This window comes from Balaenoptera borealis (genome assembly GCF_965194805.1).
Source record: "Balaenoptera borealis genome assembly, chromosome: 6".
In the NCBI taxonomy this organism is placed as follows: domain Eukaryota; kingdom Metazoa; phylum Chordata; class Mammalia; order Artiodactyla; family Balaenopteridae; genus Balaenoptera; species Balaenoptera borealis.
The window spans coordinates 66425058-66440520 of NC_138863.1; the positions used below are offsets into that span (position 1 = coordinate 66425058).

Consider the following 15463-nt stretch of genomic DNA (forward strand, 5'->3'; position numbering starts at 1 on the left):
GTTGAAAACCACTGTTTTATGTGCCATTTAAATGAGTTAATATGGTTGACCTCTATAGTCATAAGCACTCCATAAAATCTTAGTGATATCAAATGTAATCTGTTGATACATCTTGCATTTTTCTTCAGTCTTGCTGCAAAGCCTATGAATATATGGGATACATTATGGAAAAAGAGCAAGCATATACAGACGCTGCCTTAAACTATGAGATGGCATGGAAACATGGCAATCAGACAAATCCAGCAGTAGGTGAGTTTAAAATTTAGACACTAGGTTTTCACAGGAAACGTGGGTTTTATATGTAAATCTTCATTTAAATGCATTTGTTTTTTCTCTTTAAGGACAAAATACACATTAAGAGCCAAGATCCTTTGTCGGACCTTCTGAAAAATAAATTTTATATTTATAATAGATTATTAGCCACTAAGTTATTAGGTGTAGTTTCCTGAGATTCAAACTCCACCTCAGTCGCCTTAAAGGACATCCGGTCTAATTCTGCCCTTTCTTTCCCTTCACCCTCTGATTCCAGAATGCTGATGCTGTGGGGGGAAGGTGTTCCGTTGTGAAGGAAGTGGGAAGACATTGCATCAAATCAAGTCCTACTGGTTTCTTTACTGCAGAACTTCTTAAAGCCTCTAAACCCTAATATATACTGTGATGGATATCACAGAGGGGACATCATGTTTCCCACAGTAATTTGACTACGGAACTTTTTTTTTTCTCTTGAGCATCTAGAAACGTCATCTGGTTCCAGTGGTAGCCCATTGGTTTGAGGAAGGCTAGTCTCCAGTATCCCTAACAGCTGGGCAGCATCTGGAATATACTTAGTGACTCCTGTCTCCCACAGTGTGAGGGAGCTCCTCCCCAGGCCTCTCTTTCTTTGTGTTGCGCTGAAATAGGCTTCATTGACACTGCCCTGTCTGTTCTCTGGAGCAACCCACAGAGTCCTTCCGCCCTTATACATAATGACCCTCTAATTGCAAACTCTGTCATGTCTCTCCTCAGTTTCTCTCCAGACCATCCTCAGGTGCTTGTCCATTCTTGCTTGCAAGTCTTTCACCCTCCTTGCTGTCTCCTGGAAGCTCTCAAATAGTATTTCCCAAACTTTGCTTTGGAATACTGGGTGAGATATTAAAATTTTATTTGTCCATGTCCCTCTTGACCTGTTGTACCAGAAATGAACAAGTTCTTAAGTATGATTTAAGAACGAATTGTATGTATAATGAAGCTATTTTTTTAAATTAGGCATTTAGTAGTTGATAGTTCAACCTAAGATGGCATCTGTCTTTTTAGCAGCCGTGGCACAATAATGACTCAGATTTAATCTGCAGTCAGATTGGTCATCTTTAGACTTACTGCTGTCAGTTCAGGACTTCCCCTACCTTGTATTTTTCTGAGGTCTGTTATTTTACTAGACTTGTATAGAGCACAGGAACTAACGCTTCCTTCTCAGGTATTGTGTGTCTTACAGAATAAAATCAGCTTGTAAAATGAACATTCCTTAAAATCCTTAAAATATATTTAATTTTGGTGCTTTATTCCCCAGAAGGAATACAGTTAGAAGCTCAGTTATTTAAATACTCTGTTCCTTGGAAGACCAGCAAATAAAGAGATTTCAAGTCAGTAGCTCCTTCACTGTGTTATCTTTGTGTTTTTATAGGTGATTTTTTCAGTTCCTTTGACTTCTCCTTAGGCATTTCTCTGAGGCTCTCAATTAATTCTCACAGTTTCTTCCTTAAGATTATCATTGCATCCAGTATCCCCAGCCTGCCTGGCCAAGTTAATGATGCATTTATTTCACTTTTTCACTTGTCAGGAAATCCTTAAAATCATGGTTGTGTTCTTTTCATAGGATTCAGGCGTGAGTACTGTAACTGTGAAAGGCACCAGGAGCTGAGATCCACTGAGAGGAGAACACAGTCATGTTTCTCCCTTCACAGTCATTCCCAGGTTACGTGACAGTCACTGGGCTGTTCACATTGTTCGTGTTCACGAGCGCACTCTCTCTCTCTCTCTCCCCCGTTTTTTTTCCTGATTACAAAGAGTTGAATTCTTAGAAGCCTGACAGGTGTCAGGCAGCTGCGGTACACGTGTTCTTTGCCATTTCTAGCTCTTCATTTCCTCTCTGAAGTTTTTTGAAGGAAATAATCTATCAAGTTTCTTTCAATATGAAAACTTTGTGCTTCTAATTTAGTGTTTACACAGGAAAAAAAAACACTAATATTTGCGTGATACTCAAATTTTTAAAAGCATTTCACAACAAGTATTTCATTTGATCTTTAAACTTACACTAAGAGAGAGCAGAGTTATCCTTCCATTTTTGGATGAGGAAACTTGAAATTGACAGCTCAGGTGACTTGTCTAAGGTCTCAAAGCTAGTCAGGAAGCCAGAAACCAAAAGTTAAGTCTAGGTTTTTTTGGCTCTAGTTTCCATGTTTGGCATGACATCTTAAGTTGTTTTCCTTTTTAAATGTCCTTTTAAATGTTCCTTTTTTTTTCAATGCTTAACAGTGGCTTTATTAGGTGAATGCTTGAAAGTATTCAACATTAAATTCAGTTTACTTCACATGTTTGCAAACACATCATTAGCAATTCTTAACTATTTCAAATCAACTAATTTGAAGTACAGAAGGCTTGTTTTCAAATAACTGTTCTGAGGTGACACTAAGACTGAAAGAAACCTGAGTCCAGGTCTCTAATAAACTCTATTTATTAATCTGTTTTATAATTATTTTCTAATGATATCAAGTTTACCTCTCTGACACTTATTGTTTTCATCTTGGACATTTCTCATTTCTGTGTGTGTGTGTGTGTGTGTATCGAATACAATGAATTTTAGATCATTCCTTTTCCTTACTTTTTGCTACCATATGATTGCATTAGCCAGCAATTCTTTTAAAACATTGCTTTGAAATTCTAAAAACTTGCTTTGGTACTTTGATTAAAGCCTAAGAGCAGCATTCAGATTTCCCTTTTTCATATTTCTAAATGGTAAAGCAAGATATTTAATTTATTAGTTACATGTTATTTTACATCGTGTTATATCTTACTTATTGAGTCCACTTTTTTTGTCTTTTCCTTAGTTTGCTTACTATTATGGCATTGATACAGAACAACAGTCAGTTAAGAATGTCTTAAAACTTTCTTCTAAATTGTCAGTATTTGAAATGTGACATTTCAGTACCAGTAACTGTGGTACTTGTTGCTCATCGCTGATGTGGCTATCTGATGACTAACCCAGTGTCTTCTGAGCCGCTCTCCCCCCTGCTCTGCCCTCCGCTCGTGCGCTCCAGGTCCATTTGGTTGCTGTGTCTCGCTCTACCACTGGCCTTTCCGTGTGCAGCTTTTGCCTAACAGTGTTCTTGCTTCCCACCCCCTTGGCCTACATTATACCTCTTCCTTCAGATTTCAGACCTTGCCTGACTCCCACCCCCTCCCCAACCAGGTTTCTTATTACAGTGCCCTTGGCCTGTACCTTTATTTCATAGCATTTATCTCAGTTTTGAAATTATTCATGTACTTACATAATTACTTAAATAAGGTACTTTCTTTCCTAATGGAATGTAAACCTCATGACTGAAGGAACCAGTTTGCCTGACGTGTTAAGTAAATCTGTACTGTTTAAATGAATAGCTGTGTTACCATTTACTGCCCTATGATGAGTTTTTACCATAATCTGAAACAAATGGGACTTTACTAGTAAGTTGCAAAACCGCATTTGTGGGATGGCCGGCCCTCTTCTAACCCAACTGTGGTCCTTTATTACAACTCCATTTTCTTTCCTACCTGTTCTCCTTTTATGTCACTCCACCTTCTATTATCTTATCATTTCTGTCGTAGTACAGTCACCAGCCTCCACTAAGAGTTCTCTGATATTAGAGTAAGCAAACAAAGGAGGAGGCCGAAAAAGGTAATATTAACAGTATGCTCTATAAATATAGTACTATATCATTGTTGGGTTTTTTGTCTTTACAGGATACAAACTGGCATTTAATTACTTAAAAGCAAAAAGATATGTGGATGCAATTGACGTATGTCACCAGGTAAAACTTAAATTTAGATTTCTTAAAATATTTCAGATGCACTGTTTCCTACTTTTAATTAATATCAAGATGTACATGAATAGAGATAGAAGACGTCATATTTTGGTTAAATGACTCATCAAATATATCTGGGAGATACTACCAGTTTTCAAAGTTTAGAAAATAAAGTTTACTTAAATTGAAAAAACATGTTTTTCATTGGGCTCAAATAATAAAATGTTTACGTCAATTTAAAGAAAGAGGCTAGAGAAGCACGTTAAATAAAACTTAATCCTTAAGTCAGAAGATATCTCAGGATTATTACAGATTCTCCACGTCACTGTTCTGAGTAGAAGTTCTTATGTATGTGTCTTAAGTCTGGTTATTAGAGGATTCAGATTTATAAATTAAAGAGGTTTTTTTTGTCATTTAGAAGTCATTCAATTACACTTCTGGAATTGATTCCTGACTAAATGATCCCTTGTTAAAAATGACAAATATTTAAGTTGCAGTTTTAGAATTTGCAGTTTTCTTTATATACATTGTCACACTGATATTCCATATAAGACATTTTACTAAACATTATTGGGAGCTCCAAGAAAAGCTCCTTAGCAGAGAATTGTGTAACGTGCCTTATCCCAGATAGCTGTGTGAGCATCAGTATAATAAATACTTGGCCCCAGCAATTGCTGTTGATTACTGAGTCTCTGTGTAAGGCAGCATTTCACATTAAGGTTAAGGTTGTACATTAATGTAAGGTTATACGTTAGAATCATTTGTGGAGGTTTTTTTTTTAATGAATTTCCGCTACTCCTAGACTCAGTAGACCTGGAAATTTGTATGTTTCAAGATCATTCCAGGTAAATCTGATGTGTGCTCCTGGGTAAAAATAACTAAGTGTTTATTAAATATCATGCATAAATAGCTAAATTTTTAAAAGTATCTTAAATCATTGATACATAATTGTTTTCTGTAACTGATCTATTAAGGAAATAATTATATTTGTTGTATTTTTCACGTGTAGTATTATATTCTACCTTTTCCATTTAATTGCTGTTAATAGAAATGAGTCATCATACGCATCTCAGATATCACCTTTAAAAAGTGTTGTTATATTTGCAGTATTAATATAATGAAATCTCAACTGTAATGCTGTTTCTAGTAAGTTGTGTCACTCCCCAGTTCTTGATAATGAATTACAAGTTCTTATGCTTTTGTTTTATTTTGTTTTTTTGTTCGTGTGTGTGTTTTTGCAGGTTCTCGAAGCACATCCAACTTACCCCAAAATCAGAAAGGATATACTTGATAAGGCTCGTACATCTTTAAGACCTTGAAAATTATTTTAGCTTTTTTAAGCAAGAAATGGAAAGGATCTGAGTTCTTCCAGTTCAAAATAGGTTTAAGCTAATACTTTGTAATAGAAAGCATACTTTTCTTTCTCCAGCAGAGGCTGCTGTTGTATATAAAGAGAAACACTATGTTAAATGGATGTCTTCTGATGGAGAAGGTGAATGAGAGCTGGTTTATTTAATTGACTCTCTTGATTAGGTGCAGATTTGGTGACTCTGTGGTAAAGATTATAACCCATTTCTATAAAAAATATTTTGTTAAAATCTTGGTAGTTAAGTGTCCTATATCTTTTCTAAGGAACATTAGTTGTTGCTTTCAGGAAATACATTTACAATATTGTTGTTCTCTGTTAAACATTTTTGTGATAGTCTCTGTTATTTCAAAGGTTTGAGTAAATTTCCCTGTAGATATTTATGAAAAAGAAAATATATTTTTTAATAAAGATTTTATAAATTTATGATTTGTATTCCTCTTGGAACTCAAAAGACATGGTGAGTTTTGCAAAATCAGGGTAGGCTCCCCATGTTAATGCGTAGTATTACAGAAAATGTGGCTTTCCTAGAAAAATCTTTGTGGAAAAGTATAAAGAGTGTGCGTGTTTTGCTTCTCTGTTGAACTGATTCTTCCTGCTCCCAATGCCTATGTGATCCTTTTAAGAAATAACCAGTACCTGAAATTAGTTTAAATAGGTAAACCTTTATAGCAATATTTAACCTTAGCCCAAAGACGAGGTCTTTTGGTGTAACTTTAGACGCTGTAGCATCTGATGGAGAATATTTCTGGTCAGTAGGGACTCCCAAAGCACACCGTGTGAAAGCAGCTGCAGACCCCGCTCTCCCTAGAATCCCTGCCGCCACCCTGGGAGAGCACTCACTCTTTACACTGAATTTAACCGAATCTTCATAAACTCAATTCTTAACATGATTTTTAGTATGTTATCTATACCTTTTTCAGCTGCCTTTAAGAATACAATAAACACAGTCTTCAATTTTAATTGCATTTTCAATAAACAGTATTTTTCAAAGTCCCTTGCTTTTCCTTAAGTACCTCATGTTTATTTCTTTTGAGCTACATTCTAGTTTCTGATCACTTCTCCAATTTTCCAGAGTCCTTTTAATTCCAATTATATGTTATAAAATTCTAGTCATTCTTTTATGTATGGCATTCCATGAAAATGTTTAATAAGTAGAGCATTTATGAAACATTTCATGCCTGTTAAAACGCTTTCACATGTCTTATTACATTTATCCCCCAGTCCTATAATATAGACATTATTATCCGTGTTTTACAGTTCTGGCACTGTGACCGATTATCTCTTTCTCTATAACCTTTCAGCCTGAATGGACATTGTTAAAGACGTGATATAACAGAATACCCTTAGCAGTTCCAGTGAGCCTGCATCATGGAATGCTAGAATTATGGAAGTTGGATAGAGAAAGTAGAACATCTCTTCTCCCAGCAAGACATTTCCAAATCAGTTTTCCTATCTGTAAAATGAGTTTGTTTTTGTTTCTTACGCAGCCACTTATTCTGCCATTTGTTAGATACTATTCTAGAAACTTTCTTTAAACTAGGTCTTTTATTTCTCAGTCAGCTCTCCAGAGAAATAGTGTTTTTTCAGATGATGAGGCTCAAACTAAGTGATTTGCCCAAGGTCAGAGAAGAATTGTCAGAGCCTGGATTCCACACCAGCCTTTCCTATATTAAGGTTTCTTCCATAACTAAGAGAGACGGTGTCTATAAGAAAAATTCTTTTATCTGCATCTGGCTAGCAGATGAAGCTGAGTGTTCTGTCACGGAGGTGGCTGGGTAATGAGGAACGAGAAGAGCTGAGCAGAATGAACGTTCTTACAAATGTGGCAGCTTCCAACGAGAGGTGTAAGTGAGGAGCAGTGTAGTGTAGCAGCAAAGAACACGGCTCTGAAGTCAGACCAGCTTAGGTTTCAAGTCTGGCTTTACTACTTTCTCAAGTTACATAGGCTCTCTGAGCCTCGTTTTGCTTTTCTTATCCATAAAGTAACGTATCAGGATAATAACCTTCCTCGGGTTGTTGTAAGAATTAAGTGAAAGAACGTACATAAAACCTAATGAATCTAACTCACTTGGGCTCTTAATAAATAGTAGCTCTACTTATTATAAGCCGAACAGGGTCAAGTAGTAGTTGCAATTGAGAAGAACCTTCACAGAAGAAAAGAGACAATGCAGGCAAAGGTGAGATGGAGAGGACTAGTCAGTTCCCCTAGAAGCACAGCCATACAGGAGTCAAGATTCTCATTCATTGTCTCCCTCCCTCCTTCCCTCCCTCTCTTGCTCCCCTCCCCCACCAGAAATTATGTTGCACTCTTTACATGCATAAATCTCACTTCATCCATCTGGAACAGACTTTTGACCTTCTCTCCTCTGCTGGAATTCTCTCCCTAATCCCCGCTTACTGTCTCCAAGCTTCCCTCTCTAGGCTTATTCTTTCTTTCATTCAGGTACCAGTTTATTATCACCTCCTCAGAGACCCTGTCCATGTCCAGGCCAACGCTCTAAAGTAGCCATCATGTCAGTCTGTACCCTGTCACCCTTGTTAAACTCTCTATTTAGCACTAACTAATCTCTGATGTTTTTCTTGTTCACATGCCCAAGATCACACATCCAGGAAAGCTGGAACTCAAACTGAACTGCTGCTTGAAGGAATCAGTGCCCATGGCATGTTCAGTGATAGTTTGGGGCCCACGCGGAGGACGGGGAGGGAGGGTCACAACATGAATGAATTTTCTGTGCATTTGGGGTTTGAATACCACCACCCTCATAGTCAGGAAGCATTTTTAAGTTCAATGCCCTTTGACATTAGGCCAGCTAGTATGGGGAACTGGGTCCCAAAAGGAAACCACTCTCTCTCCCATAAGTCAAGAAGCTAGAGCAATTCTGGAAGGGTTTTATGTATGGACAGCTGAGGAAGCTAGGTTAAACTTTGCACTAGGATAGATAATAGAATCACTATGGAAACCAAAAGACCAGTTAAGACTGACAGGAACTCTCCTAGTTTGGGTCTGGAGATAAGTGAAGAGCCTTATAACAGGATCATATTAACAGTGCTAGTGCTGATAAAGTAGCAAATGCTTTTATGTTTTATTTTGCTTTTTGTTTTTAATGAAAGATTGGCAACAGTGCAAGAAAACCACCACATTCATCCTTTCCGAAGGGAATTTGGCAGTATGGATTTAAGATTCTGTCCTTTGACCAAGTAATCCCACTTAGAGAAATTTATCATAAGGGACATTCAGAAATTTCCTCAAAGCTTTTTGGTTTAAAAAACCGTAGAAGCAAAAAGCTTGGGTTTTTTGGTTATTGCCAAAACATTCAGCATAAATGAAATGGTCAAATATATTAGTTTACCCAATAATGGAGTACTATGTAGTCATCAAAACCTGTTTTCAAAGAGTTTTTTTTTCCTATTTTTTAAAGAATTTTTAAAGATTTTTAACTGCTAAGATTCTCACAAAATAAGTGAAAATGCAAGAAACATAACTGTTCCTATAACAATTTGCAAAAGAATATAAATAGATGTATATGTAAGATACACACACACAACTAAATGAAACTAACCCAATTTTTAACAATAGTTCTGAGTGATGAAAAAATTGCCATTTTTCAAGTTAACTGCAAGGAACACACACTAAAAATAAGGATTTTTGCTTTTTTTTAAAAAAAAAGATTTCTTAAAGATGAATAGAAAAACTCTTAACACCCACACTTTAATGGTTTGTACAAAATGTAATCTGGTTTATTTCAATTGTCAGAGAAAAAGATTCAAGAAGGAGAAGATTGAAAGAGACTACCAGAAAATGGCAATAGGAGAGTGGCGATAGCAACTTAATAGGAGAGCACAGGAGTTACTGAGGGAGAGAGGAGTACCACTTGTCAAGGTGAGTGAAGAGTACAGTCCTGTAACTGCAGAAAAAAACCAGTTCTCTGCACTTTGCATGATTCTAGTAACAGAGTTTTAAAGATGATCCTACCAAATGTAACTAATAAGAAGCCGGAGGAAATACCCGAGATCACACAGGGCCACAACGTGTAGTTGTGTTGTGTGAGCCCTGGACAGAGTGACCCACCCGAGGGGGTAGCAGAGGAGCAGAAGCTAGCACTCTGGGTCTCACAACTGCAACTGCACCCCTTGGAGGAAGAGGATCCCTTACTAATTTGAACAAAGTTTGAATGAAAGGGGAGGAACTAGAGACAGAAGAGAAAAATGTTTGGCTATAGGGCTGAGGGTAAGGGAGCAATAGAGTGATGGCTACAGAGGTTTATGAAAGGGTTTTTGTTTTCTGTTTTTCAAGACAGGAGCTACTTGAGCATCTTGGAATATTTATGGGGAAAGGTCAGTAGATATTGAAGGTATAAGAAAGAGAAAAGGGAGAAGCCTGAGGAGGAAAAGGGGTCCAGGGGGTGGTTTAGAAGAATTAGAGTTCAGAGGGATGTGTGATTTTTGTAAAGGGAGTAAAGGAACAAAATAACTGTAGAAAGAGGTATTACATATAAAGGTGGGCTTAGGAGCCCTTATGCTGATTTGCTCCATCAGTTTTATAGTAAAGTGGACTTTGACCTAAAGGCAGTACCACTCTTTCATATGCATGGAATTTGGGGGCCTCTGTTTTCCTTGAGCTCTGAAGTATTTTCACTTACTTCCAGGTTCCTGGTGTGGTTGCTGGAAGTCTGCCTGCCAGATTAGAGGGGGGTTACTGTAACATCATAAATCATAGTTACGAGCAAAAAAGTGTTACCCACCTTTTAATCCTCTTCTTAAGAACCAGATGTTTTCTAGAGAAATGCCTGACTCTACACTCGGCCTTATAGTGCACGTAAATGGATCTGGCACGCTGCCCGTAAAACAATTTGATCCCATAAACGAGGAAAGCTGAGTAACGAGCAGATTCTAAATGTCTTCCTTCCGAGTGGTACAACCTTAGAATCTATGGCAATCTTTGAACGAGACTGTTTTCAAATAGTGTGTATGTTATGTTTATCTTTCTTCAAACAAATTCTTTTGGCAATGTAACAGAAACTCTGTTTTAAAAAAACAAGTGTATTTTAAGAAAGTAATTACTATTTCAGTTTCTGCCAGAGGCAGGCTAGTTTTATTTTTAATGGGTAAATGATGTAAGAACCTTAAAAAAAAAAAAAAAAAAACTTGAAACACTAAGAACAGGGCTGGGAAGTATTCAGTAGTATCCTCACTTATAATGGGTAATAGGTCCTGTTTCACAGGTAGAGATTAAACTTTTTATGGAAAACACATTAAGCTTAAAGAACACTGGAGAAAAAAATGTGCTAAAATGCTAAGCAGTTACATAAATGCTCTTTTCAAACCGTTTAAGTTAAATACTTAAAGTTGCTCTAGTCAATGAATGAAAACTCCCTGACATATACTTTCTTGACAAGTTTCCAGCCAATTTTTCACATTAATTCACAGATTGCAGAGGATAATTTGAGGGGGATACGGGGATTGGGGAAAGTCCAGGATATTGAGAACACGCAAGAGCAAAGTTAAAATGATAGAGCACAGACCACACAGAGGTCAGGGGAAGAAATGTGACCAAGGAGATGTGTCTGGGTCCTGATGTCAGTTCTTTGTGCTGAACAAGTAACTCTACTGCCTCTTATGAAGTGTAATATCTTTTTTGTGTGAGTGAGCTTACTGCTGTTTCCACAGATTTCTTAAATTGTAAATATTCACTACTTTAGTTCCAATAAAAATTGGGTTTTTTCCACACACACAAAAAATTTTTGGTTGATTTTTCATTTGGAAGTCATTTCAAACTTAAAGAAGTTTGGTGAATGAGAAAAGTACAAAGAGCACCCACATGCCATTTACCCAGACACATAACTACAATATTGTTAGTATTTTACGTCATTTGCATCTTCTCTGTGTATATACAAATTTTATATATACATTTATACACACACACATATGCACACCTATACGTAAAATGTTTTTTCTGAACATTTGGAGAGTAAGTTGCATGCATCATATATGCCTCTGTACTCCCAAGTACTTCATTGTGTATTTCATGAGAATAGGGATATTCTCCAGTTTAAGGACAGTACAGTTATGAACATCAGTTAATTCAACATAGATACAAAACTTTTAATCTGCCACTGTTTACCGCCAACTGATCCAATAATATCCTCTACAGCATCTTTTCCCTCCAGTTGGGTTCCATTCTAGGACTGGGTATTGCATTTACTTGTCATGTCTTTAGTCTTGTTTAATCTGGAGCATTTCCACAGCCTTCCTCTGTCTTTTATAAAATAGCTATTTTTGAAAATACAGTCCTCTGCCCCCCCCCCTTTTTTTTTTAATTTGAGTGTTCCTTTGTTTTGGGTTTGCCTGATATTTCCTTAAGATTCAATCTGAGTTAGGTGTTTCTGGCCATAATACTGTGTAAGTGATGTGGTGTCCTCATGGTATCACGTCTGGAAACACACAATGTCCACCTGCCCTCATTGGAGACATTAATTTTGATTACACAAGTCAAACTTTTCTACCATATAATTGTTATTTTTCCCGTTACAACTAATAACCAATCTGTGAGGAGACACTTTAAGATCTTACAAATATTCTGCTTCTTCAAAAATTTCCCCTAGATTAGCCTGATCCTGCCTGATCTAACATTCACCATGATGATTATAAATGATGATATTCTAACGTCACCACTTTCTCCACATGTTCCAAGCAGTCAGCCCTTAGCATTTTACTATAAGCAAGAGCCCCTCCTTTGCTTATTTATTATTCTTTTTACTTTTTTACATATTTAGTATTTAATATCATATGTGTTCATGAATTCCTATTTTTTCATTGGTTCATAATTCATTAATGCCTTTAATTATTTTGGTGCTCAAATGGTTTCAGATTTGGCCAGCAGGACCACTTCAAGTTGGCTCCTTTGGTGTCCTTGTGACTACCCCTATCTTTTTCTTTCTTTCTTTTCCTTTTTTTTTTTTCCTAAGCATATTCCTACTTTCTAGCATAACAAAATATCCCAGGTTCAACTTCTAATTACCCTGTCCCAGCCCTGGAATCAGCCATTTCTCTGAGGAGCCCTGGTTCCCTTTAGTGGGGCAATGGTATTAGAGATCAAGAACTTAGTGTAAAGTGTGTTCACTGCCACTAGGGTGAATTGTTTCTAAACCCTTTCAGCAAATAGAAAACATATGCATGTATATATGCACTCACATGCATACATACACATATATATGTGCACACATATACATGCATACACAGGTGTAAGTACACACATACTGAAACATGTTTCAGAAATCACAAATTTACACCAATTCCTCCAAATCCAGTTTATCACCCTAGGGTTCTTTCTTGTGTTCCCCCAGTTTTCATTTGTATGTCCCTTCTTCCACAGTGAGACCCTGAGTCCCAGCAACTTCATCATATTTGTTCATTTCTTCAGTCTTATAATCCACCTAAAATAGTTTCAAACTTGCTTCACCCAAATGCTCACAACAAAAAACAAACCTACCAAAAAGAACTCAGGATTTGTCTCCCACTTTTCCCAGTACCACCAATTTTGATTGATTTTGATGTTTACAAATTTAACAGCATATTTTAAAATGTTACCATAAGCCTTTCCCAGTGGTATGAGATATTTTAAAAATCAAGCTAAATAATTTATTGATGACAGGAGGGTGTGTCTGCTCCATAGACCAGCTTTGCAGTTTCCTTCCAAATATTCATCTACTTGCAAAATAAATACCATCCCTTCCCACACCAACCAGTATCATATTAATGATGCAGTAGCAAGAAAAATAGTAGGAGACTCTGGAGCTTAAGCAAAACATCATATACTAAGGATTGAGAGTTAAGATTTTTTAAAAAATATGTAGTAGATATATATGATCATAAATGGATTTATTTTTGTTTGCCCTTAGGTATTTTCAGACCCTTTGCTGTGATAGTTTACATGGCAGTTATAAACATGTCTAAAAACATAGGGAAATTTTCTTCTTAGATTATTCAAAATACTAGTTTCTGGTTTATAGCAACTAACACCATTTTACCCTCAACCTGCTTTTTCAAACTGCTGCCTTTTTTCATTGAGTGAATCCTGGTCGTTGAAAAATTCAGGTTTATTTCCCCTATTCTTTATTTTTGTATTTACATCTTATATCTATTTTCTTGAGTCCTATGGCCTCACAAAATGCTTTTGAATAGCAGAGCTGCAGAGATGATGGGGAGGTCAGCTATGTTAATTTCAAAGTGCCCCAGTCTTCAGTGTGAGGTTGCCTAGCAACCCATCACTCAGGCCTCCTTTGTGGATGTGAGAAGAGGAAGCAATTCTCCTATACGCTCTCAAGCCGAGATGGTTTTATAAAGTGAAAGACCTTTTGCAAAGGCTTCAGCACAACCCCTGTCTCTCCGTTTCTGCCCACTTTGTGCACTTCACACATGATAAGAGAAATGGTCCACCTTTTGATGCCTTAGATCTGATACAGATATAAAATGGAGCTATACATGCTACGGTCAAACAGTGGAAGTGACCTGTATCCCTGTGTTAAGCTGAAACACATTAATTAAATCTCTCGTCATCCCTTCTCTTACATGAAAGCATACTTTCCCCTCAAGTTCTAAAAGCCAGTTATGTTAAATGAAACTGCAACTGCCTGCTGAGCATCAGTTACCATAGCGACGTGAGGCAGGAGTATTTTTCTCCTTAGGCACAGGATGGCTGAAGTGTGTTCAATCAAGGACTCAAGCAGCATGCTGACGAGAAATCAGGCATCTGGGAAGAATCTGCTCTATTCCCTTTTCTCCACACTTAACTTGAAAAAATAAATAACCCCTCTGCTATTCCCCCAAAGCTATTAGCTTTTTAGAAGTGAACTTCAGTGGGTGGCAGAAGTGCCCTACCTTAGGGCATATAGGAAAAGGGAGGACAATGACACATGCCAGTAAAGTCCATGTGAACAGCTGAGCCACGTAGAGATGAGTGCTATAGAAGATAAGCTGCCCTTTCAGACATTCTGAAAATACACAGCGAAAATAACAGCTAGAAATCCATGTATTTCCACACTGTAAAAACACTGATGTACAATTTTTGAACCGTTTATGATCCCCTGAACTTATTTGCTAGGCAGCCAATGCTATTCAGGAGCACATTATGATTCAGATCCATATTGGTCTGTGAGGAGTCTATAATTGATAGTTAAATCAGGTATAAGGCAAAACGCTTTGTGCCGTTCTCACTTGCCTCCAAATACAGTTGAGAAGAGAGAGGCAGTATAGCATAGTGAGCTTTGGAGTCAGACAAGCTGGCTTAGCATTCTCTGCCGCTTATCAGCAGTGTGATTTGGGGAGAGTTCCTTTCGTTCTCTAAGTCCCGATTTCCTAACATTTGAAATGGGAATAAAAAGAGGATTGTTGACAGTGTGAAATAAGAAAATATATGTAAAAAAATATATGTAAAGCAGTTGGCATTAATGAGGATTCAAACACTGATGACAGCTGGTGTTATGAACTTGGCTTATCAATCACAGTGTTCAATCATTTTTGAACACCTGGGCCACACCCAGCATTGTGCTTTTTTTTAAATAATTAATTAATTAATTAATTATGGCTGTGTTGGGTCTTCGTTTCTGTGCGAGGGCTTTCCCCAGTTTGCGGCAAGTGGGGGCCACTCTTCATCGCGGTGCGCGGGCCTGTCATTATTGCGGCATCACTTGTTGTGGAGCACAGGCTCCAGACGCGCAGGCTCAGTAATTGTGGCTCACGGGCCTAGCTGCTTCGCGGCATGTGGGATCTTCCCAGACCAGGGCTCGAACCCGTGTCCCCTGCATTGGCAGGCAGATTCTCAACCACTGCACCACCAGGGAAGCCCCTGGCATTGTGCTTTATGTGTGAGGGATATTGAGGTCCCATCAAAAAGAGGGCAGCCAAGTTTTGGGATGCCTACTGCTGGTTATTCACCCTTTGGACACTTCAATTTGGTACATCATTCCCACCAATATTCTGTCCATACTGACGTGGCACTCCTCATGGTTTTCCTCCAGGGCCAATTCATGGGGAAAAGTCTCACTGCTACTTTACAGCT

The 15463-nt window shown here is 37.6% G+C and overlaps 1 protein-coding gene across 11 annotated transcripts in view; it reads left to right on the forward strand.

Annotated features, from left to right (window-relative positions):
- The window catches only part of TTC21B (tetratricopeptide repeat domain 21B), a 98645-nt gene that overhangs the window by 79620 nt on the left and 3562 nt on the right, over nt 1-15463 (forward strand). For 6 of the 11 annotated variants that reach the window (XR_014245540.1, XR_014245542.1, XR_014245543.1 and 3 more), the window contains 5 exons: nt 129-249; nt 3976-4043; nt 5279-5332; nt 5467-5529; nt 9161-9286. Coding sequence is in view for 3 of the 11 variants with exons in the window: in XM_082395230.1 (XP_082251356.1) it covers nt 129-249; nt 3976-4043; nt 5279-5332; nt 5467-5529; nt 9161-9229 (375 nt within the window). In the remaining 8 variants the exon portion in view is untranslated. Of the gene's footprint in view, nt 1-128; nt 250-529; nt 1951-3975; nt 4046-5278; nt 5333-5466; nt 5830-9160; nt 11793-15463 lie in introns of those variants that run through there. The other 5 variants (XM_082395230.1, XR_014245541.1, XM_082395232.1 and 2 more) reach the window with 5 other exon arrangements.